The 23,149-nt window shown below is 38.4% G+C and overlaps 1 protein-coding gene across 1 annotated transcript; it reads left to right on the forward strand.

The window, feature by feature from the left end:
• The first annotated feature begins 5,408 nt into the window (after nt 1-5,408).
• Olfr1353 (olfactory receptor 1353) lies at nt 5,409-12,712 on the forward strand. Its single transcript, NM_147042.2, has 3 exons — nt 5,409-5,631; nt 8,356-8,423; nt 11,738-12,712. Exon 3 carries the CDS (start codon nt 11,751-11,753, stop codon nt 12,678-12,680), a length of 930 nt encoding a protein of 309 aa, NP_667253.1. The 5' UTR covers nt 5,409-5,631; nt 8,356-8,423; nt 11,738-11,750; the 3' UTR covers nt 12,681-12,712.
• The last annotated feature ends 10,437 nt before the right edge of the window (nt 12,713-23,149 follow it).

Below are 23,149 nucleotides of genomic sequence, written 5' to 3' on the forward strand. Positions count from 1 at the left end.
CCAGAAGCCTGTGTTTGAAAACTTAAATTTAATTCTAAGTGCTGGAGGCAGAGTTTAGGGGTTAATAACACTTATAACTTTTGCCTAGTATATTAGTGACATTTCTAGTACCCACAAGGCTGCTCACACACAACAGTCTATGACCTCAGTTTTAAGGAGATTTGACCCGCTCTTCTGATGTTTCCAGCATCACGCATGCATGCATATATATATATGCAGGCAAAACACTCAAGCACATAAGATAAAATAAATTTGTTTTTACTTTAAAGAAGAAAAAAGTGTTGAAAAATTGACCTCTCCCCTGTCTCAAACTTAATACTTTCTACACATAATCATTATAATGTAATATATGTCTAAATTAATTGTATCCTATTTCATTTAAAAAATTAAATATTTATTTCGCATATATTCTCATTGTTTCTCCTTCCCCTCCATATCTCTTTGTACCCAAGATTTATAGTCTCCTCTTTAACCATTTTAGTTACAAGCAAATGTTTGAATAAATATAAATGCAAACTGTTGAGTCCTTCAGTATTGCCAGTGTGTTTCTAAGGCTGAACAACCACTTGTTATTGCATAACCAGTGAGGGGACTCATCTATCTCCGGAGATTTCCACATCTATGTTATGATGTCAGTTGATGTTGGAATATTCATTTGTTGTTCAGATAAGCATGTTGAAATTTCATGAGAGTAGTTTCTTTGACATCACTAAAATTATCATCTCTGAATGAAAACATGTAAGTAAAAGGCATATGGAGGAGCCTTTCATGAAAGACTAGGTGCTACAAGGATACCTGGCTTCTAGGTGAGGTAGATGCCCTTGGAGCAGAATTGGAGATCTAGCTGCCTTCTAGGGCTCCATCATGAGTACACTGTACTCTATGTAGATAATATTTATCTATGGTAATCCTTTCCAGAGAATTTTCCCTGTTTAATAAGGACCTGTCTTTGGATCTCTCGAACTACTCTTCTCCAGTAAGAAAAGTTTTGGAAATTCACAAAGGTAAAATTACTGATAAATGTAGAGAACTAAAGGTGGAGATCTGTAAAATAATAAACCAAATCAGACAGACCCCCAGCATATGATTTTCCTGTGGATTTAGGAGAAGCAAACACTTCATTTTTTCCTGGTCATCTGCTTTCCTTCTTTAACATAACCTTGATTATTTTGTTTATCTGACTCCTTGCTTTAACTAGTTCTTTTACCACTTCTACCTTTTTCCCTAAATTGAATTTACACCAAGTATATTTATCATTTTCTATTTTGTTGTCATTGGTGACATTGAGTATGATTTAATTGACCTTTAGTGTACTTCTATATATTTTATACTTTGGAGTCATTGCTCTGACAGTACTGACTTCTCTATGAATGGATTTGGGAACTGAAACATTGAAAGATTTAGGGTACTCAATGAAAAGTTTTCATACTGACTATAACACAGAAGAGCAGAAAATTTCAGAACAAGACTTCAAATGTTTGCTGGCAAAAAGGATGGCATATGGTAGGTGATAAAAGTACCTCACACCTCAGGTGATAGTGTACTGTGCCAATAAACTATAGGGAAGCAGAAAGAGGCCCAGATAGAGAGGATAAGCATTGGGAAGATTCAGTGTAAAAATGGGTATTCATGTATGACAATAGCAAGTATTAAATTTAGTTTTAAAAGCTGTAGAGGGAGAAATGGTGTCTCTCTTGTAAAGGTAGAAGAGTCAGAAGACCTCTTGACAATGCTAAAATACAGGTATATATAAATGATGTATTTCAAGTATTGATAGTAGACAACTAAGAGTGCCGCATCCAACAAAGTTATATTTAAAATCTTTTGAGGTATAAGAACATTTTAAGCACAAGACAAGAGAGTTTAGGACCACCAATACCAAATGCAGAAAATACTAAATGAAAAACTATGTGCAGTGGTGAAAGAAAGACATATAAATCACAGGAACAAAGTAAAATTAAATTTCTTGAGAAAAATACATAAATGCGGAAGTGGGAGAGAGTCTACTATGTTACCATAGTAAACCAGAAAAATCTGATACTGATACTGCTTTTTGATAGCAAAGAATAGATAGTAGACCAACTACACAAAACAAGATCTGGCAAATAAACAGAATTAGTAAGCATCTCTAAATAACCTTAAATGTAAGTGGCCTAGACTCATTGATCTAGAAACTCAGATTAGCTAAAGGCAAAAGTACCTGCTGCTAAGTCTGATGAACTTAGTTTGATCCTAGGGACCCAGGTAGTATAAGGAGACAACTGAATCCAAATGTTGTCCTCTGACTTCAAAATGGGGTCCTGGCATGAGCATCTATCTACCTACCCACCCACACTCACAAATTCAAAAAATAATCAAAGAACATATAACATGAAACTAAGCCCTAGATCCTAGTATACTTCTTAAAAATAGCACACACATACAGATACCTACAGGCTAAGAATTAAAGGATGGAAATCATTCTATCAAACAATGGGTGATAGACTAATTCAAGTTAGTCTAGAAATTCTAATGTATGATAAAGATGACTTTTTTTCTCATTTTTCATTTTGTACTTTTGAGTATCTGCCTACATGCATTTCTGTGCTGGGTTCTCACAAAGGGCAGAAGAATGAATCCTCTGGGACTGAAGTCACGAATTGTAAAACACCTTGTGAGTATTAGAAATTAAATGTGGATCCTCTGCTAGAGCACCAATTGCTGTTAACAATCCAGCCAGCTCTAGTGTCTAATAAATTAGACTTTAAACCAAAAGTATATAGATGATATAAATAATAAAAAAATGTTATTACTAGGACTGGAAGGAAAGCTCAGCAGTTAAGGACACTTGCTACTCTTGCAGAGGACCAGAATTTCACTCTCTGTATCTATGACACAGTTCTCAGTAGTAACCTGTAGTTGGTTCAAATGGGATCTAGGCTCCCTTCAGCACTCTGCAGACATTGGCACAGATGCACACATATCCATTGCCAAATATCCACATAAATAAATAAATAAATAAATAAATAAATAAATAAATAAATAAAAATGAATTCTCTACATAATAATGAAGAGTGCAATTCTTAAAGAATATTTAATAGACTCTCCTCATCATTATGTCCCAGACCCCAACTCAGGCTGAGTCCCCTATTGGACCAGAGACAACACTGGCCACTAAAACTCTAGATAGTCTGCCTACCCATAGAACTTCTCACTCTCTTGTTACCCCTCAACAGTATCTCTAATTATCCCCCTCCCCTTCCCCTCCCTCTCCCCCTTCCCCTCCCCCCCCCCTCCTCCTCACTGAGTCCCATCAGAGTGTCCCAGGCAGAAACCCAAACTTGATCATAGAATTGGCTGGCTTCTAGAAGTCCAGGCAGGCCCCTAGCATGTGAGCTTACCCCACTCTCTTGGTGCCCCGTGCCCTATCCCCGATTTCCCCTCAATTTCTTGTGACAATGTCTTAGTTCTCAACTTGGGCAGAAATCTCCTTCTCTGACCAGAGGACATACTGGTCACCAGAAGTTCACATAATCTGCTCATCTACAGAACACCCTCCTCTCTCAGTAATCTCATCATATCTCCAATCTCTCACCCCTGCTTCTTGCCATATCTCAGTTTCCATCCCAGGTGGAGATCCTGTGCTCAACCAGAGGTGACACTGGCCATCAGAAGTCTAGCTCAAACTCAGGTGTAAATACCCTGCTCAACCACAAGCCACACTGGCCAGAATACTAGAGAGGCAACAGAAACCAAGGGAAAAATACACCTAGTCAACAAAGACAAATGCAGAAACTAGTGAGCTCTATAATAAGCATAAACTCAGAAGCCTGGGTAAGAACACAATCAACAACAGTCAAGGTGATACATTACCAACAAAGCCCAGCTATCATACTATAGCAGGCCCTGAGCGTTTCAACTCAGCTGAAGCAGAAGAAAAAAACCATTAACAAACCTTAAGAAGATGATACAGGTCATTAAAGAAGAAGTGAACAAAGAAATCAAGGGGAAACATAGCTATATTTGGAGGAAATGAATAAACATCTCAAAGAAACCCAAGGACACCAACCAATCAATCAACTGAACAAAGAAATAAAGAAACAAACATTTGAAAGAAACAAAAATGTTCAGGGCCTGAAAATTGAAATAGTAAAGAAAATAGAAAATTGATGGAATTTTGGAAGTGAAAAATGTAAGTAAGCAGAGGAACTACAGAGACAAGCTGCACCAACAGAATTGAAGCAATGGAAGACAAAATCTGAATCATTGTAGATATGATAGAAGAATTAGATATACTGGTCAAAGAAAGCCTTAAATCTAAAAAAGTCTTGACACAAAACATTTAGGAAATCTAGAACACTATGAAAATATCAAAACTAAGAATAGTAGTAATAGAATAATAATAATTATTATTATTATTCCAGGTCCAAGGACCAGAAATTATTTTCAACAACCATTGAAGAAAAATTTCCTAACCTAAAGAAGGAGATGCCTATAAGGGTACCAAAAGCACACAGAATGACAAATAGATTGGACCAAAAATGAAAGCCACTTACCACACAATAATTAAAACATTAAACATACAGAATGAAGAATATTAAAAACTTCAAGGTGAAAAGGTCAAGGAATATATAAAGACAGATCTATTAGAATTACTTTCTATTTTTCAATGGAAACTTGAAAAGCTAGAAGGCCCTAAGCAGATATCCTGCCGACTCTGAGAGCTCAGAGGCCAGACCAGTCTACTATATACAGCAAAACATTTGATAATCATAGATGGAAAAAAAAGAAAAAACAAGACATTCCATGATAAAGTCAAATTTAAACAATATCTATCTTGTTGGCTTGGGGGTTTTGTGGAATTGCTGACAGTGGATGTGGGCTTGTCTCTGACTCTTTTTGTGTTTCTGTGTGCTCTTTTCTTCTACTGGGTTCCCTCACCCAGACTTACTATGAGGGTTTGTGCTTGATCTTATTATATCTTGTGCTGTGTTTGGGTGATGTCCCTAGGAGGCCTGTTCTTTATTGGAGAATGTTGGAGGTTGGATCTGGGCAGAAAGATAGGATGTATAGAGAACTAGGTGGAATGGATGGAGGGGAAATTGCTGTTAGAATATATTGTATGAGAAAAGAATATTTAAAAAATCCTAGATTTAACACTTGGATGTTGATTGTTGATTCTCCTAATTTCATTAAACAAAGAAGGGTCAGAGTGGTCAGAATACAACAATAGGTAGAGAATATGCTAGAAGATCAGATGTCTATGGAGAAGGATGAATAAAAAATTTTAATGGATTATAAACTGCTCTATTGGGAACAAACTGGATAAAACTCTTCCCTTTCCAGGCCCAGTGCCCCACTGGGAAATCAGGTGGCAATAAGGATGATTTAAGCAGAAGAGACTGTGGGTAATGAGCAAATATAGTGAGCTGCAACTGCCTCCTCTGATTACCCTTTGGCTGAGCAGTCTTAAGCTGGACAGCACAGAAGGTCTCTTTTGAGGTCTTAAGTCTCTATAGGGGACAAACACTTGACTCCTTCTTGCTGTCCTATATAAGACACAGCTTCGGTCTCCATCCTCTGACATCAGGAAAAACTTTGACCTTCTATAGAGAGAGAGAGAGAGACCTTCCTCCCTAGCCTTGAATCCAGGTGAGTCTAAGAACACAGGATATATTGCAGGGAAGGAGAAGAGAATGGAACCTGAGAACTGAGAACTGAATGAAATCTGAGGTCAACTGAGAGCCAGGACCCTAGTTCAGAGTGACCTTGCTGAGCTTGCCTGCATTGTGATTCATTACTTATAATACTTCATTTATTTATTTTTCTTTTTTAAATTAATCATTTTATTCATTTACATTTCAAATCATATCCCCCTTTCCAGTTACCCCTCCAGAAAACCTCCCATCCTATCTCCCTCTCCCCCTCCCCTTTGTCTCTATGAGGGTGCTCCTCTACTCACTCATCCACTCCCTCCTCACTGCTCTAGTATACCCCTATGCTGGGGCATCAAGGTTCACAGGACCAAGGGCCTCCCCTCTCATTGATGCCAGATAATGCCATCCTCTGCTACATAGGCAGCTGGAGCCAGGAGTTTCTCCGTGTGTACTCTTTGGTTGGTGGTTTAGTCCCTGGGAGCTCTGGGTAGTCCAGTTAGTTGATATTGTTCTTCCTATGGGGTTGTCATCCTCTTAAGCTCCTTCAGTCCTTCTCCTAGCTCTTCCATTGTGGTCCCTGAGCTCAGTCTGATTGTTGACTGAGTATCTGCATCTGTATTGGTCAGGTGCTAGTAGAACATCTAAGTGAACAGCCATACCAAACTCCTGGCAGGCATTTCTTCACATCAGCAGTAGTGTGGGGGTTTGTTGTCTGCAGATTGGATGGATTCCTAGGTGGGGTAGTCTCTGGATGGCCTTTCATTCACTTTCTGTTCTCTTTTTGTCTCCATCTTTCCTTTGGATAGGAACATTTCTGGGTTAAAAAGTTTGAGATGGGTGGGTGGCCCCATCCCTCAAATGTGGACTGTGTCTATCTACTAGAAGTGGTCTCTACAGCTTCTATCTTCCCTTTGTTGAGTTTTTCAGCTAAAGTCATTCCCAATGGGTCTGTTGTCTGGGACTTTCTAATGCCACCTCCAGTTTCCCAACCCCTACTGCTAAATGTTTCAATTTCCTAACACTCTGTACTTCTCTCCCATCCCTCTCAATACCTGATCCTGCCCCTCTTTCTTCCCCCTCCCCCTCCTTTCTCCCCTCTCCCCAGTTCCCTCTCTTGCTTTACCTCCTGTGATTGTTTTGTTCCCTGTTCTATGTATGATCGAAGCGTGTACACTTTGGTCTTCCTTCTTCTTAAGCTCTATATGGTTTGTGGGTTGTATTGTGGGTATTCTGAGCTTGTGCTATCAAAAGAAATGAGCACTGAACTGATTGATGCAGGATTCATTGATGACAATAAAATGACAATAACAGAAGCACATAGAAAAAGGAAACCAGGTACTAGGGAGATAGCCTAGTGTTTAAAGTGCTTGCACAGGAACATGCAAATCAAAATTGGGTTTCAGAGCTCATGTAAACGACAGAAGACAGAGGTGGAAGTTCAGTGACCAAGCTCGCTGGCCAGACGAGTCATATCTGTGAGCTATGGGTTTGATGGAGAGACCCTACTTCAAAGATTAATATGGAAGAGGGATATAGACTGGTTCCAGACATCAATCTTAGGCCTGCACATATAAACATGTGCACTCATAGATGCAAACATGAACACACACACACACACACACACACACACACACACCATACACATGCATAGAGGTATATAGAGGGGGCGTTATTGGGTAAGAGGAAAAGACACGCATATTCCTTCAGTAAGGAACACAAGCAGCCCCAGGGGGAGTAGGGTATTCTTTATAAAGGGAAATGCTACGAAATGAAACAATTTTTGTGTTTTAGATCAGACATACTTGACTGCTTCTGTGTTGATGATAAAGGACAGTAAAAGTTTTTTTTTCAAATCTTATTATATAATTTCTTTTTAAAAAAAGATTTATTTTATTTATTACATGTAAGAACACTGTAGCTGTCTTCAGACACAAGAAGAGGGAATCAGGTCTTGTTATGGATGGTTGTGAGCCACCATGTGGTTGCTGGGAATTGAACCAGGACCTCCAGAAGAGCTCTTAACCACTGAGCCATCTCTTTAGCCCCATGATACAATTTCTTAAGATAAACTTTTAAAGTAAAGTCTTTCACTCTAACTAGAATTTTTTACAGAGAAGAGAATTATATAACAGATGGATCAATGCAGGTCTTAAAGACTTACGTTGCAGTTGATCAATATCTGTGAGGTTGAACACATTGGAGAGTTAGTCATTTCCTTTCTTTTCTCCTCAGGATCTATGCAAGTTCTTTCTTTTCACATCCAGTTGTGTATCATATTCTTGTTCTCTAATGCAATATTTCCAATAAAGTGTTGGGTTTAGTTTTATACAAACTTCTTCTTTTCATTTAGTTATTTCATATACACCAAAATCTAAAGGAATGTGTGGAGGAGAGAACTGACTCCTGTAAGTTGTTCTCTGACTACACACACAGGTGTCAACATTAATGAGCACAAACACTAAAATAAATTGTCATTTTAAAAATAAGGAAATAAAAATAGTGTGGGATTATGTAACTATTTTTTCACCACTTTGCGAAACCAAGTCACTCCTGATTGAAAACTACCATTTGAACTAGGAAAGTATTTTTCTTGTGTGGTATAATATCAATTTAATAAAAAAAGAATATGAGAGACCATGTAAAATATGACACATATCTATTATAAAATTTCATGCATACCTTGAAATAAATTACCTGCTTTATAATATTTTATTTCCAGGCCTCTGGAGATATTTTTGTGTGAGGAGATAAAGAAAACAACAAAAGACACTGCAATACACAAAGAAGGTATTTGCTATGGCTTAGCACAAAAAAGTGAATACAGTTAATTATTGCAGCTGTATGAAAGATGTGAGACATAATTATGGATATAATATAACATATTTTTGATGGAAGGTAATAACATGTCCTATAGGCACCACCAGCATTCAGATACATGAAATACTATTAATATAGTTTTTCTTTTTATGTATGGATTTTAAATTTTTAACTTTTCTGTTTAAGGTATTAACATGTTAATTTTAATTTTTTTGACATTTGCTATCATGCATATGATGATTTTTATAGTTTATGGTCATCCATTCTACTACTTCTTCCACTTCACAAGTTACACAGTTACATGTGGAGTGAATCTCTTGTGTATTGAATTTGGGAGCACAAAAACAGGAAAATAAAAGGGAGGCAATTACTGTTGTTTTAAAATTTATCTCTGTACTCATGGTGATCTTTAGTATGATGTCTAGCTGCTGTGACTCTACAGCATGACTGTGTGGGATACAGTGTGAAAGTTTGTAATAATAAAATCTGGTCAATCAGCATTTATGGCTCAAGAAATCTTCATTATCATATTGTGTTAGAATTCCTTAAATTCCCCTGTTCTAATTTTTATTAGTTTAAAAAGAAATGTTTTAAAAACATATTATGAAAAACATATATGCTGTATTAGAGTAGTTACCTTACGACTCTCCACACCCTGAGAACATGAAATCAGAATAATGTCTACTTACAGCTTCTATGGTTTGGAATATCTACATAATCTCGTCAATGTGCATTTGTATTTTGTATGTGGTTTTATAGAAACCATGAATTTTATTAGCTATATTTCTGATTATTCCTATCACATAAATAATTCCTATACTGTTGTCTTGCTCTCATTTTATTTATGAAAGCACAAACCCTAGGTTTGATCCTCAGACACATTTGTGAGCATTCAAGCACAGATAGAGACATCTACACATGGAGATACACACACACACACACATATATACACACACACACACACACACACATATATATATATACATACATATACAATATATATATATGTGTGTATATATACACACACACAGACAAAGACACACACATAGATAAATACAAAGGCATGCACACAAGAACATGCAGTTGCATAGACACACTTCATTGGGCTATCAGTCATTTTTTTTTCTTTTTTAAAATGATATTTTATATTTATTCTTTGAAAACTTCATACATATATGCAACATAGCTTGGCCATATCACCAATTTATTTATTTCATTATATTTATGTTATTTCAACTAGATAGACATAATTTAATTATTCAGTCATTTATAGTTGAAAATATTTTGTGTTTTGACTTTTTTTTTTTTTTTTTTTTACAAAATAGTGCTTCAAAAACATATTGCAGAATAAAGTTGTAATAATTGGTAGTTCTGAGCACGTTCTCTTGGGTATGTTGTGGAGTTGTCAGTGAGGGTAGATGGGGAGGAAGATTTGGTGGAAACGGCCTCAGAGGGCCACCATGGTAATTTGTTTGTTGACAAGCACTTCTCAGAGGAAAGATTCTGGATGTTTGTACTGAAAAGCATGCCTCTGCAAGAAACTTAAATGCAAGGAAAACATGATGTGAATGAGTCTCCCTGTGTTGCATTTTAACCACAACATTCAGACTACTTTATTGACCATCATTTTCTGGCATCAGCTTTCATTACATTTTGTCTTTCTCATTGTCTCCTTGGTGGCTTCAAACATCTGAAACAAACAGCTATCAATGAATTTGACACGAGCAGGCTGAAATAAAACTCCTGGCTACATGAAGTCTCTGTTTCAATGCCATCTTCCTTGCTATCCATATCCTGACATTTATAATATTAGCATCCCCAGTCGTTGAAGGCATAGGTAAATAATCATAAGATTAGTATGCACAAACCCTAGGTTTGATCCTTAGACACATTTGTGAGCATTCACACAGAGAGACAGACATCCACAAACAAACACAGAGAAGCACACACAGACACACAGAGACAAAAAAAAATACAAAGGCATGCACACAAAGACATGCAATTGCATAGACATACTTTATTGGGCTATAAGTCATTTTTTTATTTTAAAACAATAGTTTATATTTATTCTTTGAAAACTTCATACATAAATGTAACATAGCTTGATCATATCACCACCAACATTTCCTATTCCATCTGCTCCTGGACAAAACACCTTTCTCCAAGCATTCATATACTCTCTTTTTAATATCCCATTAATTCCAACTGGAGCTTCCCATAAGTGCAAGAATGTAGGACAATCCTCTTAGATGTGAGCAAAACAGCAGTGGTCCGAACCTCAAAGAAAAGTGATTGTCTCCCCCACCAGTAGCCACCAACTACCTGTAGTTCCTTTGCTGGGAGTTAGTCTCTCCCACAACCATGCTAGTTTTTTTTTTTCTTTCTTTCTTTTTTTTAAGCCTGGCTGGATCTTATGTGGGTCTCATCTAGGTAATTACAGGTGCTATAAAAACATGTGCATAACAGTTACGTCACGCCCAGAGGCCAGCCTTTCCTACCTTTCCTCATCCTCTGGTTCTTACATTTTTCTCTTATGTCTTCTTGGTTCTATTACCATTGACGTGTTCTAAGCCTTGGCTGCTTGGAGCTTGATACAGATGTCTGATCTTCATCTCACAGTCACTTATTCTCAGCATTTCCACCAGTTTATAAAGCTCTTTATTCACCACTACCCACACCAAAAAGAAGCTACTCTGACCTAGGTTTAGACCAGTACAAATTTATGGATATAAATGTATATGTGTAGAAAGTAGTTTTACAAAATAGTCACTAAGAAAAATAACAGTAGTATGTTCTTTGCAAGGACCTATAGCTCCTCTAGGCATTTTTTTTTGTACATTTGTTTTATAGTGTTTATATGATTTCCTTTCTGGGGAGCAGGCCTTGAATCCTAATTTTTATCAGCAAGTCTCACACAAGTGAAACCTGTGTTGGCAATGAACTTATAGAAATTACTTTTGTTTCAACCTTCAGAGTGTCTGGATTATAGGCATAACCATTAGCCTTTAATTATTGCTTGGTACCTGTAGTATGGACCCTTCCTATATAGTACTAAATGTTGAAAAGAAAATTCTTATTAAATCTACAATATACATGATCTCTCAGGGATAAAGGCTCATAGAGGGATAGGAATTCCTCCTAAGTTATAGCAAAGAGTGTCCTAAAAGTATTAGATCCATGACAAAGTGTTAAATTAAGTTATTTGCTAAAAAATATTATCTTTATCTATGTGAAAATATCTATTTGTGTGGAGAATAGCGGTTGTGTTTTTTCTTTATTTCTAGAAAGATCCAACACATGGACTCAAGTAACAGGACAAGAGTTGCAGAATTTCTTCTTCTTGGATTTTTAGAAAACAAAGACCTGCAACCCATTATTTATGGTCTTTTCCTCTCTATGTACCTGGTTACTGTTGTTGGGAACATGTTAATTATTGTGGCTATTATTTCAGGCCCCCGACTGCATACCCCCATGTATTTCTTCCTGTCTAATCTGTCCTTTGTGGACATCTGTTTCATTTCAACTACTATTCCAAAGATGTTAGTAAACATACAGACCCAAAACAAGGTCATCACCTATGCAGGGTGCATTACCCAGATATACTTTTTCTTGCTTTTTGTGGAATTGGACAACTTCTTGCTCACTATCATGGCCTATGACCGTTATGTGGCCATCTGTCACCCTATGCGCTACACAGTTATCATGAACTACCAGCTCTGTGGATTTCTGGTTCTGGTGTCTTGGATTGTAAGTGTTCTGCATGCCTTATTTCAAAGCTTAATGATGTTGGAGCTGCCCTTCTGCACACAGCCAGAAATCCCACACTTCTTCTGTGAACCTAATCAGGTGATTCAACTCACTTGTTCTGATGCATTTCTTAATGATATGGTGATATATTTTACACTTGTGCTGCTAGCTATTGTTCCTCTTGCTGGTGTCTTCTATTCTTACTTCAAGATAGTGTCCTCCATACGTGCAATGTCCTCAGTTCATGGGAAGTACAAAGCATTCTCCACCTGTGCATCTCATCTATTAGTTGTATCATTATTTTACTGTACAGGCCTAGGAGTGTACCTCAGTTCTGCTGCAAACCATGGGTCACAAACAAGTGCAACAGCCTCAGTCACGTACACTGTAGTTACCCCTATGATGAACCCTTTCATCTATAGTCTTAGGAATAAAGATGTTAAGAGTGCCCTAAAAAGACTCTTCGTGAGGAAATTATAAGGAGTCCTACCTTCCCCACTTTATGTTCCTCCTAGCTTTATGTCATCCCATTTGTTTTCTTTTTAGTTATTAATAACCTTATGAGGACAGTTTATGGTGCCTATAAGCATGTGGCCTTCCACTGGAGCATGAGCAATCTACTAGTCACCAAATCTCCAAGGGAGAGAGACTCCTAGAGCCTGGAACACTAGTCAGATGGTAGACAAACTTCATTCTGTTTACTTTCTGGAGTTCTTATAATTTGATTTCAAATGTACATGGCAAGCAACTCATTTGATTAACATTTATGCTCTCAGACTGTCAGAGACTGAGCCACCAACCAAAGAACATTCCTGGGCTTGACCAAGGCTCTTGACATATATGTAGCAGATGTGTAGCTCAGTCTCCATGTGGATCCCCCAACAATTGGAGTAGTGGCTGTGATTAAAGCTGTTGCCTGTCTGTGAATTCTGTCTCCAGACTGGGCTGCAATATCTCACCTCAGTGGGAGAAGAAATACCTGCAGAGATTTAATGCACCAGAGTGGAGCAATATTCTGGAAGCTCACCCTTTCTGAGGAGAAGGGGATGGGGAAATAAAGAGGGGGAGAGCAGTTGGTTTATATAATGAATAAGTCAATAAATTAATGGAAAAAATTCTGATCTCTGTTACTGAAACAATCTTCATTGTGCCCTCCCCCAAAGTTATTGCAAAATGACACAAGAACTATTTAGGAATACACATTTATATAAAGGACAAATATACTTTAAAAACCCATAATTTGTTCTCACAAGTCATATATCTTTATTGAGGAACACATCTTTGTTTCACTATAAGTTCAATCATGAGATTAGTTATACATATAAAATTGCTAAATATGTAAATCATGTAATTATGAGTATATGAAAATTTGCAATTTTTGTCTTTTGCATATTGTATTCTTTATCTTCTCTTTTTCACTCTCCCATTTTCTGTGTGTGTGTGTGTGTGTGTGTGTGTGTTTCTGTATGCATTTGGGCTCACATATGTCTAGGTGCATATACACATGAGTGTATGTTCATTTAGATGACTGAAGCTGATGGTAGTAATCAGGCTTATATTTTCTTTCAACTTGCTCACTGTCAGTCAAACCCAGAGCTCTGTAGCCAGTATGCCATGGAGACTCCACCTTCTACTTCCGAGAATAAAATTAGAAGCAAGCCACAATGTCCACATGAGATTGTTTGGGTTCTGGCAATCCAAATTCAAGTTCTTATATTTGTAGGAAAGATATTTAACTATGTTTAACTTAACAATTCAGAGGCATTTAACTTAACCATTAGGAATTTAATTTTTAAATTATTTTTTTCCTAGACAGGGTTTCTCTGTGTAGTCCTGTCTGTCCTGGAACTCATTCTGTAGACCAGGCTGGCCTCGAACTCAGAAATCCGTCTGCCTCTGCCTCCCAAGTGCTGGGACTAAAGGCATGAGCCACCACACCCGGCTAGGAATTTAATTTTTTTTTATTTTTTACTATTTATTTTACTGTTGATATGACTTTAAAAAAATCTGTGTCAATTGACGGAGAAAATAGACATTTTTTTTCTCTCTGCTTAGAAGTTATGAGAGATTGCCTCAAGATTCAGGAATCTTGGGTTTCTGGGATACCTGGCAGAAGTAATTGTTGGGGGCTTCTTTGGCTGAGATACATCTTGGTCCTAGTCCCTCGGTGGCTCACGGCTTCCCCCACACATGTAAAGTTGTGATGGTAATTAGGAGATGACACTGTAAAAACATGTCTCTAATCTCAGATTCAAATCCATTCAAGAAGACGTCGGAGATCTCTGGATGGCTCTAGAAGGAAAGGCCTCCAAGAAAACAGGATCAGTGCATGTGACTAGCAGGCTCTAGGCTGAAGATGTGCTCTCTTGCTACAAGGGCAATGTCCAACAGTGACTGCAAAATTGAAGAGAGGCCATGGCTTCCTCACTGTGGAGTAATGGTGGTAATTAGGTAGAGCCAAAAAGAAAGAAAATCGATCAGAATATTGTTTCTCTGAAATGATCAGGAAATAAGATAACATTGTTGGCATTATTTACATCCACAAGGTACAAGTTCTGGCTGTGTGAAAGAATGTACAAAGTTTTTTTCCCCACACTTGTACCCCCAATTTTTCTCAGCTGGCAGGGTCACTCTTTCTTTTTTTTTCCATTTTTATTAGGTATTTAGCTCATTTACATTTCCAATGCTATACCAAAAGTCCCCCATACCCACCCACCCCCACTCCCCTACCCACCCACTCCCCCTTTTTGGCCCTGGCGTTCCCCTGTACTGGGGCATATAAAGTTTGCGTGTCCAATGGGCCTCTCTTTCCAGTGATGGCCGACTAGGAGATGGCCTAGTCGGAATTTAATTTTTAAATTAGTTTAATTTATAATATATACTATATTTACATAATTTCTACTCATTCTTTCTATAAATCCTTCTATGCATGCCACTCTTCCTCAAGTTCATGGTCTCTTATCTTTTAACTGTTATTGTCACACAATATATATGCACACATAAGAGTATATACTGATCTGTGCTGTGGTACTAACTCTGTGCCACAGCTCTCTGCACCCCAATCCTGCCTGGAGATAGTTTGTCTCCAAGGAGTACTGATACATATAAGATCACAGGAGTTCTGACACAACCAGGCTCATATGCTCAGAGGATTGACAAGCTCCAGTCAGGAACAACAAGACCAGCCAACACCAGAGATAACCAGATGTAGAGAGGCAAGTGCAAGAACATAAGCAACAGAAACTAAGCATATTTGGCATAATCAGAACACAGTTGTCCCACCAAAGCAACTGCTGGATACCCTAACACACCTGAAAGCAAGATTCTGATTTAAAATCATATCTTAAGATGACAATTGAAGTCTTTAAGAAGGACACAAATAACTCCCTTAAAGAAATACAGAAGAACAAAGGTAAACAGGTAGAAGCACTTAAAGAAGAAAAACATAAATCTCTTAATTAAATACAGAAAAACACAAACAAACATGTAAAGGAATTGAACAAAACCATCTAGGATCTAAAAACAGAAATAGAAACAATGAAGAAATCACAAAGATAGACAACACTGGAGATGAAAAACCTAGGGAAAAGATCAGGAGTCACAGATGCAAGTACCACCAACAGAATACAAGAGATAGAAAGAATCACAGGCGTAGGTGATACCATAGAAAATATTGACACAACAGTCAAAATGAAATGCAAAATGAAAAAGCTACTAACACAAAATATCCAGGAAATACAGGACACAACGAAAAGACCAAAGCTAAGGATAATAGGTATAGAAAAGAATGAAGATTCCTGAATCAAAGGGCCAGTAAACATCATCAACAAAATTATAGAAAACTTCTAGCCTAAAGAAAAAGATGCTCAGAAACATAAAAGAAGCCAACAGAACACTCATATTTCTAAAAGAAACGTTAATAAAGTTCGAAGCACACAGTGAAATTCACAAAATAATAGTGGAAGACTCCACTCTTAACAGTGGGCTGATCATGGGAACAGAAATTAAACAGAGACACAGTGAAACCAAACAGAAGTTATGAGCCAAATGGATTTAACAGATATCTTTAGAACATCTCTCCCTAAAACAAAAGAATATGCCTTCTTCTCAGCACCTCTTGGTACCTTCTCCAAAACTGATCATATAATCAGACATAAAAGAAGTCTCAACAGATATAAGAAGATTGAAACAATCCCATGCATCCTATCAGATCTCCACAGACTAAGGATGTTCTTCAGCTGTGGGGCAATGGGCTATGCACAGACAGCCTGGTCTCCAGTCAAGTTTAGGTCTTGAACCCTGTGGGACCTGGTGGGCGGTAATTTCCACCTACATGGGATGGAAGACATTCGGTCATGTCTCCTGGACCCCAAGCTCCTGAAGAAGCTACCACCCCCACAGTCCCACAGGAGAGGCATATGGCTTTCAGTCATGTAGACAATGTCCCAAGCTTCTGGCTTTCTGGCTGGACTCCTCCCCACGGTTACCTGTCAACAGCAAGATAAGCAGCCCACTATAAGAGGGGCTGCTTGGCCCCTCCTCACTCTCTTTAAACTTTCTCTCTTTAAGCTTTCTTACTCTCTAAGCGTTTACCTCTTTCTCTGTAAGCTTTCACTTGTCTTACTCTCTTACTCTCTTTATCTCTTTCCCTTCTCCCTTCTCTCCTCTTGGCCATGGCCTCTCTCTCTCTCTCTCTCTCTCTCTCTCTCTCTCTACTTTCTCTCTTTCCCCCTGCCTTTCTACAATAAAGCTCTAAAACCATAGAATGTCTGTGTTCATCAAGGCCCGCCATGCATGGATGATGGGATAGGCTTTCTTCTAATGAGCTGCTTCTAACCTCCCTTCAGCAGGCCTTCCAGTGCTCCAGCTACAGACCAGACTCATCTGCCCAGTGCCACCCTGGGGCCCCTATTCTGTTCTCAGCTCCTCTGCTGTATCCAGTGTAGGATGCCAGAGACTGAGAACCTGGTACCAGGGGCTGCCCCTTGTCCACCCCATGCCATGTGAGGTCAGTGGCTTCACAGAGCCAGATGCCCACTTGGGCTGCGTGGAAAGCTTCAGGCAGTCTTCCTGCATCCACCTGCCCAGAGCACCAGAACTCTGGCCAAACGTGGGCACTCTGTCCTAATCCCCTCTTCCCCTACACCCATGGCCCCACATTCAGTAACAACAAAAAGAATAGAAAGCCCACTGACACCATTGCATACACTAGCAAGATTGTGCTGATAGGACCCTGATATAGCTGTCTCTTGTGAGACTATGCTGGGGCCTACCAAACACATAAGTGGATGCTCACAGTCAGCTATTAGACGGATCACAGGGCCCCCAATGGAGGAGCTAGAGAAAATACCCAAGGAGCTAAAGGGATCTGAAACCCTATAGGTGGAACAACATTATGAACTAACCAGTACCCCAGAGCTCTTGACTCTAGCTGCATATGTATCAAAAGATGGCCTAGTCGGCCATCACTGGAAAGAGAGGCCCATTGGACACGCAAACTTTATATGCCCCAGTACAGGGGAACACCAGGGTCAAAAAGTGGGAGTGGGTGGATAGGGGGGTGGGGGAGGAGGGTATGGGGGACTTTTGGGATAGCATTGGAAATGTAAATGAGGAAAATACCTAAAAAAAAGGAAAAAAATAATTAATAGTAAAAAAGAAAAGGAAAAAGAAAGCCCACATGCACATGGAAGCTGAACAACTCTGTACTCAATGATAACTTGGTCAGGGAAGAAATATGAAAGAAATTGAAGATCTTTTATAATTTAATGAAAATGAAGGCACAACGTACCCAAAATTATGGGACACAATGAAAGCAGTGCTAAGAGAAAAACTCATAGCTCTAAGAGCCTCTATAAAGAAATTGGATAGGGCACATACAAGCAGCTTAACAGTACATCTGAAAGCTTTAGAAAAAAAAGAAGCAGATGTACCCAAAAGGAGTAGAAGGCAGGAAATAATCAAACTCAGGACTGAAATCAACCAAGTATAAATGAAGAGAACTTTACAAAGAATTAGCAAAACCAGGAGCTTTTTCTTTGAGAAAATCAACAAAACAGATAAACACTTAGACTAACCAGAGAGCACCAGAGACAGTTATTCAAATTAACCAAATCAGAAATGACAACAGAAATTGAGGAAATGAAAAAAAAAAACCAGATCCTACAAAAAAAAATCCTATATTCAACTAAAGTGGGAAATCTGGATAAAATGGATAATTTTCTAGACAGATACCAGGTACCAAAGTTAAACCAGGATCAGATAAACCATCAAATCATTCCCATACCTCCTAAAGAAATAGAAGCTGTCATTAAAAGTCTTCCAAGCAAGAAAAGCCCAGGACTAGATTCTACCAGACCTTCAAAGAAGGCCTAGTACCCTTACTCTTCAAACTATAGCACAAAATAGAAACAGAAGGAACACTACTTCATTCTTTCAGTAAAGCCACAATCACACTTATATCTTAACAACATGAAGACCCAACAAAGAAAGAGAATCCATAGATATCGATGCAAAAAATACTCAATAAAATTCTTGCAAAATGAATCCAAGAACACAGAAATGTTCGTCCACCATGATCAAGTAGGCTTCATCCAAGGGATGCAGGGATGGTTCAATATACAAAAATCCATCAACATAACCCAATATATATACAAAGAAAAAAATTCATGATCATCTCATTAGATGCTGAAAAGGCTTTTGACAAAATTCAACACCACTTCATGTTAATAATATGGGAAAAGATCAGGAATTCAAGACCCATAACTAAATATAGTAAAAAACAATATACAGCAAACCAGTAGCCAACATCAAACTAAATGGAGAGAAACTTGAAGCAATCCCACCAAAATCAGGGACTAGATAAGGATGTCTACTTTCTTCCTATCTGTTCAGTATAGTACTTGAACTGCTAGCCAGAGTAATTAGACAACAAAAAGAGGTTAAAGGGTTACAAGTTGGAAAGGAAGAAGTCAAAATATCACCCTATCACTCTTTGCAGATGAGTTCTTAGTATACTTAAGTGACCCCATAATTCTACCAGAGAACTCCTTCAGATGATAACAACTTCAGTCAAGTGGCTGGATACAAAATTATCTCAAAGAAATCAGTAGCCTTCCTTTACTCAAGGACAAATGGGCTGAGAAAGAAATTTGGGAAATAAAACCCTCCACAACAGTTAGAAATAATATATAATATAATATAATATAATATAATATAATATAATATAATATAATATTACATAACATAACATAACATAACATAATATAATATAATATAATATAATATAATATAATATAATATAATATCTTAGTATGACTCTAACCAAGCAATATATGAAATATCTGTATGGCAAGAATTTCAAGTTTCTGAAGAAGAAATTGAAGACCTTAGAAGATAGAAAGATCTCCTATGCTCATGGATAGGCAGGATTAATGTAATAAAAATGGCTACTTTACCAAAAGCAATCTACAGATTCAATGCAATTTCCACCAAAATTTCAATTCAATGCTTCACAGAGATAGAAAGGGCAATTCTCAAATTCATTTGGAGCAACAAAAATCCGGGATAGTGAAAACTATTCTCAATAATAAGAGAAATTCTGTAGGAATCACCATCCTTAAACTCAAGGTCTACTACAGAGCAATAGTGATAAAAAGTACATGGTATTGGTACAGAGACAGGCAGGTAGATCAGTGGAATAGAATTTAAGATCCAGAATTAAACCCACACAACTATGGTCACCTGATCTTTGACAAGGTAGCTAAAACCATACAGTGAAAAAAAAAAAGAATATATTCAATAAATGGTACTGGCTCAAGTGAATGTAGGCATGTAAAAGAATGCAAATTGATTCATTCTTATCTCTTGGTACAAAGCTCAAGTTCAAGTGGATCAAGGACCTTCATATAAAACCTGATACACTGAATCTAGTAGAAGAGAAAGTGGAAAAGAACACATTGGCACAGGGGAAAATTTCCAGAACAGAACACCAATGGCCCAGGCTCTAAGATCGACTATTGAGAAATGGGACCTCATAAAATTGCAAAGATTATGTAAGGCAAATGACACTGTCATCATGACAAAACAGCAACTTACAGATTGGTAAAGATCTTTTACCAATCCTACATCCAATAGAGGGCTAGTATCCAAAATATACAAAGAACTCAAAAAGTTGGACTCAGAGAGCCAAATAACCCTATTTAAAAATGGGGTACAGAGCTAAACAAAATTCTCAACTGTGGAATTTCAAATGGCTGAGAAGTATGTAAAGAAATATTCAACATCCTTAGTCATCTGGGAAATGCAAATCAAAACACCCCTGATATTCCACCTCACACCAATCAGAATGGCTAAGATAAAAAACTCAGGTGACAGCAGATGTTTGCGAGGATGTGGAGGAAGAGGAACACTCCTCCATTGCTGGTGGGATTGCAAGCTGGTACAACCACTATGGAAATTAGTCTGGCGGTTCCTCTAAAAACTTGACTTAGTACCACCTGAGGACCCAGCTATGCCACTCCTGGGACTATACCCAGAAGATGCTCCAACATATAACAAGGACACATGCTCCACTAAGTTCATAGCAGCCTTATTTATAATAGCCAGAAGCTGAAAACAACCCAACTGTCCCTCAATTGTGGAATGGATACAGAAATTGTGGTACATTTCACTCAGCTATTAAAAACAACTTCATTAAATTTGCAAACAAATGGATGGAACTAGAAAATATTATCCTGAGTGAGGCAACACAGTCACAAAAGAACACACATGGTATGTACTCAGTCACAAGTGGGTATTTCTAAAAAACCTCGGAATACTCACGATACAACTCATAGACTGTATGAAGCTCAAGAAGGAAGACCAAAGTGTGGATGCTGCACATCCTACTCAGGAAAGGTAAGAAAATAATCAAGAGAGGTAGAGGGAGGAAGGAATTTGGTAGGGAAAGAGGAGGGGGAAAGGGTGAGCGATCAGGTGAGCGAGGAGATGGGGGATTTACAGAGGGTCAAGAAATTGAACAGAAGTGTGTACAGTGGGGGTTGGGAAACTGGGGGTAGCCACCAGAAAGTCCCAGATACCAGGAAAGTAAGAGGCTTCCAGGACCCAATGGCATGACATCAACTGAAACACCCAACAAAGTGAGAACCTGTAGAGACCATATCCAATGGTTAGGCATGTCCCCTGGTTGAGGGATGGGGCCAACCACCCATCTAAAAAATTTAACCCATACTTGCTCCTGGCTAAAGGAAATATAGGGACAGAGTGGAGCAGAGACTGAAGGAAAAGGCATCCAGAGACTGCCTGGGGATCCATCCCATATGCAGTCACTAAACCTAGGCACTATTGCTGATGCCTAGAAGTGGTTGCTGACAGGAGCATGTTATAATTCTCTCCTGCGAGACACTGCCAGAGTCTGACAAATACAGATACGGATGTTTGCAGCCAACCATAAAACTGAGTACAGGGACCACAATGGAGGAGTTAGGGGAAGGACTGAAGGAGCTGAAGGGGTTTACAACCCCATAGAAAGAACAACAATATCAACCAACCAGACCACTCAGAGCTATCAAGGACTAAACCACCAACCAAAGAGTACACATGGAGGGACCCATGGCTTCAGCTGCTTATGTAGCAGAGGATGGCCTTACCTGGCTTCAGTGGTAGGGGAGGCCCTTGGTCCTGTGAAGGGTTGATGCCCCAGTGTAGGGGAATGCTGGGGCAGTGAGGTGAGAGGGAGTGGGTAGGTGGGGGGGGGCACTTTCATAGAAGCAGGGAGAGGGGGAATGAGATAAGGATTTTTGGAGGTGAAACTGGAAATGAGGATAACATTTGAAGTGTAAATAAATGTAATAATCAATAGAAAAATAAGAATAAAAATTTAAGAGTGTATACCACCTGTGGAGTGCATTTAGTGTTGCTCATATGGCTGACCAATTAGGATGGGAAAACCTATTGTTTGACTTGTCCTTGGAGAAGAACGGGAAAGGAATTCTCTCTCTCTCTCTCTCTCTCTCTCTCTCTCTCTCTCTCTCTCTCTCTCCATATATATATATATATGTGTGTGTGTGTGTGTGTGTGTGTGTGTGTGTGTGTGTGTGTGTGTATTCATGAGTAGTTGGCTAGTTTAGAGTACCAGATGTGAATTCTTCCCTATAGAGTGAGATTTAAACCCAATAACTATTGGTTACCTCCAGTATATAAGAGCTATTGTTATATCATTTGGGATATATTGTCATTCTGGTCATTGTTGTGGTTCATAGACTTTACAATTGGGTAGTACTATTGATTCATATTCTTCCCGTACCTTCTATACAGCTACAAAACACTCCTGCACCTAAGGCTCAGAGAACATTGTGGAATAGTGACAAAAAGATTGTAAGAGCCAGATTATCAAGGACTTTGCTTTGAGATCATGTCACCTAGTAATGCCAGAAGCTATACCATAAAATATCACTAAAATGGCTTCTCAAATGTGAACTGAACATGGTCCACATAAATCACTATACCAGACTGGGTGAAGGAAAACCCAAGATGTTCCCATTCTACACAAAGAACTATAGGCAACTGAGGAAAACGGAATAGAGAGAGTGGACTTCCCCATGGAAAAGCATAATAATTAAAACCTGGTGTCAAATATTCAGCCCTGAAAATATACATACATACAGGTAGCATTAAGTAGTCTGAACATGTGTTTTATACATATATATATATATATATCCTTATATAAATGTAATAACAGCCTCTTTAAAAAGAGACCATGAATTTTTGGAGTGTGAGCAATGAGGTCAGGTCTCTGGACAGTATGTAAGTCTATGGAAAAGGAAGAAGGAAAAACAAACTCAGATTTACTGGATTGTAACCTGGACCCCAAGGGAAAGTGAATCAGGAGAATCCAGGCCAGTGTCCCACAGGGAAATTGTGAAGTTAGAGAATGATGAAAGCAGAGA

Source organism: Mus musculus, chromosome 10 (genome assembly GCF_000001635.26).
Source record: "Mus musculus strain C57BL/6J chromosome 10, GRCm38.p6 C57BL/6J".
Lineage (NCBI taxonomy): Eukaryota > Metazoa > Chordata > Mammalia > Rodentia > Muridae > Mus > Mus musculus.

Bases quoted from the DNA above. Each gene is read 5' to 3' on its own strand.
- Olfr1353 (NM_147042.2), top strand. From the start codon at position 11,751: ATGGACTCAAGTAACAGGACAAGAGTTGCAGAATTTCTTCTTCTTGGA.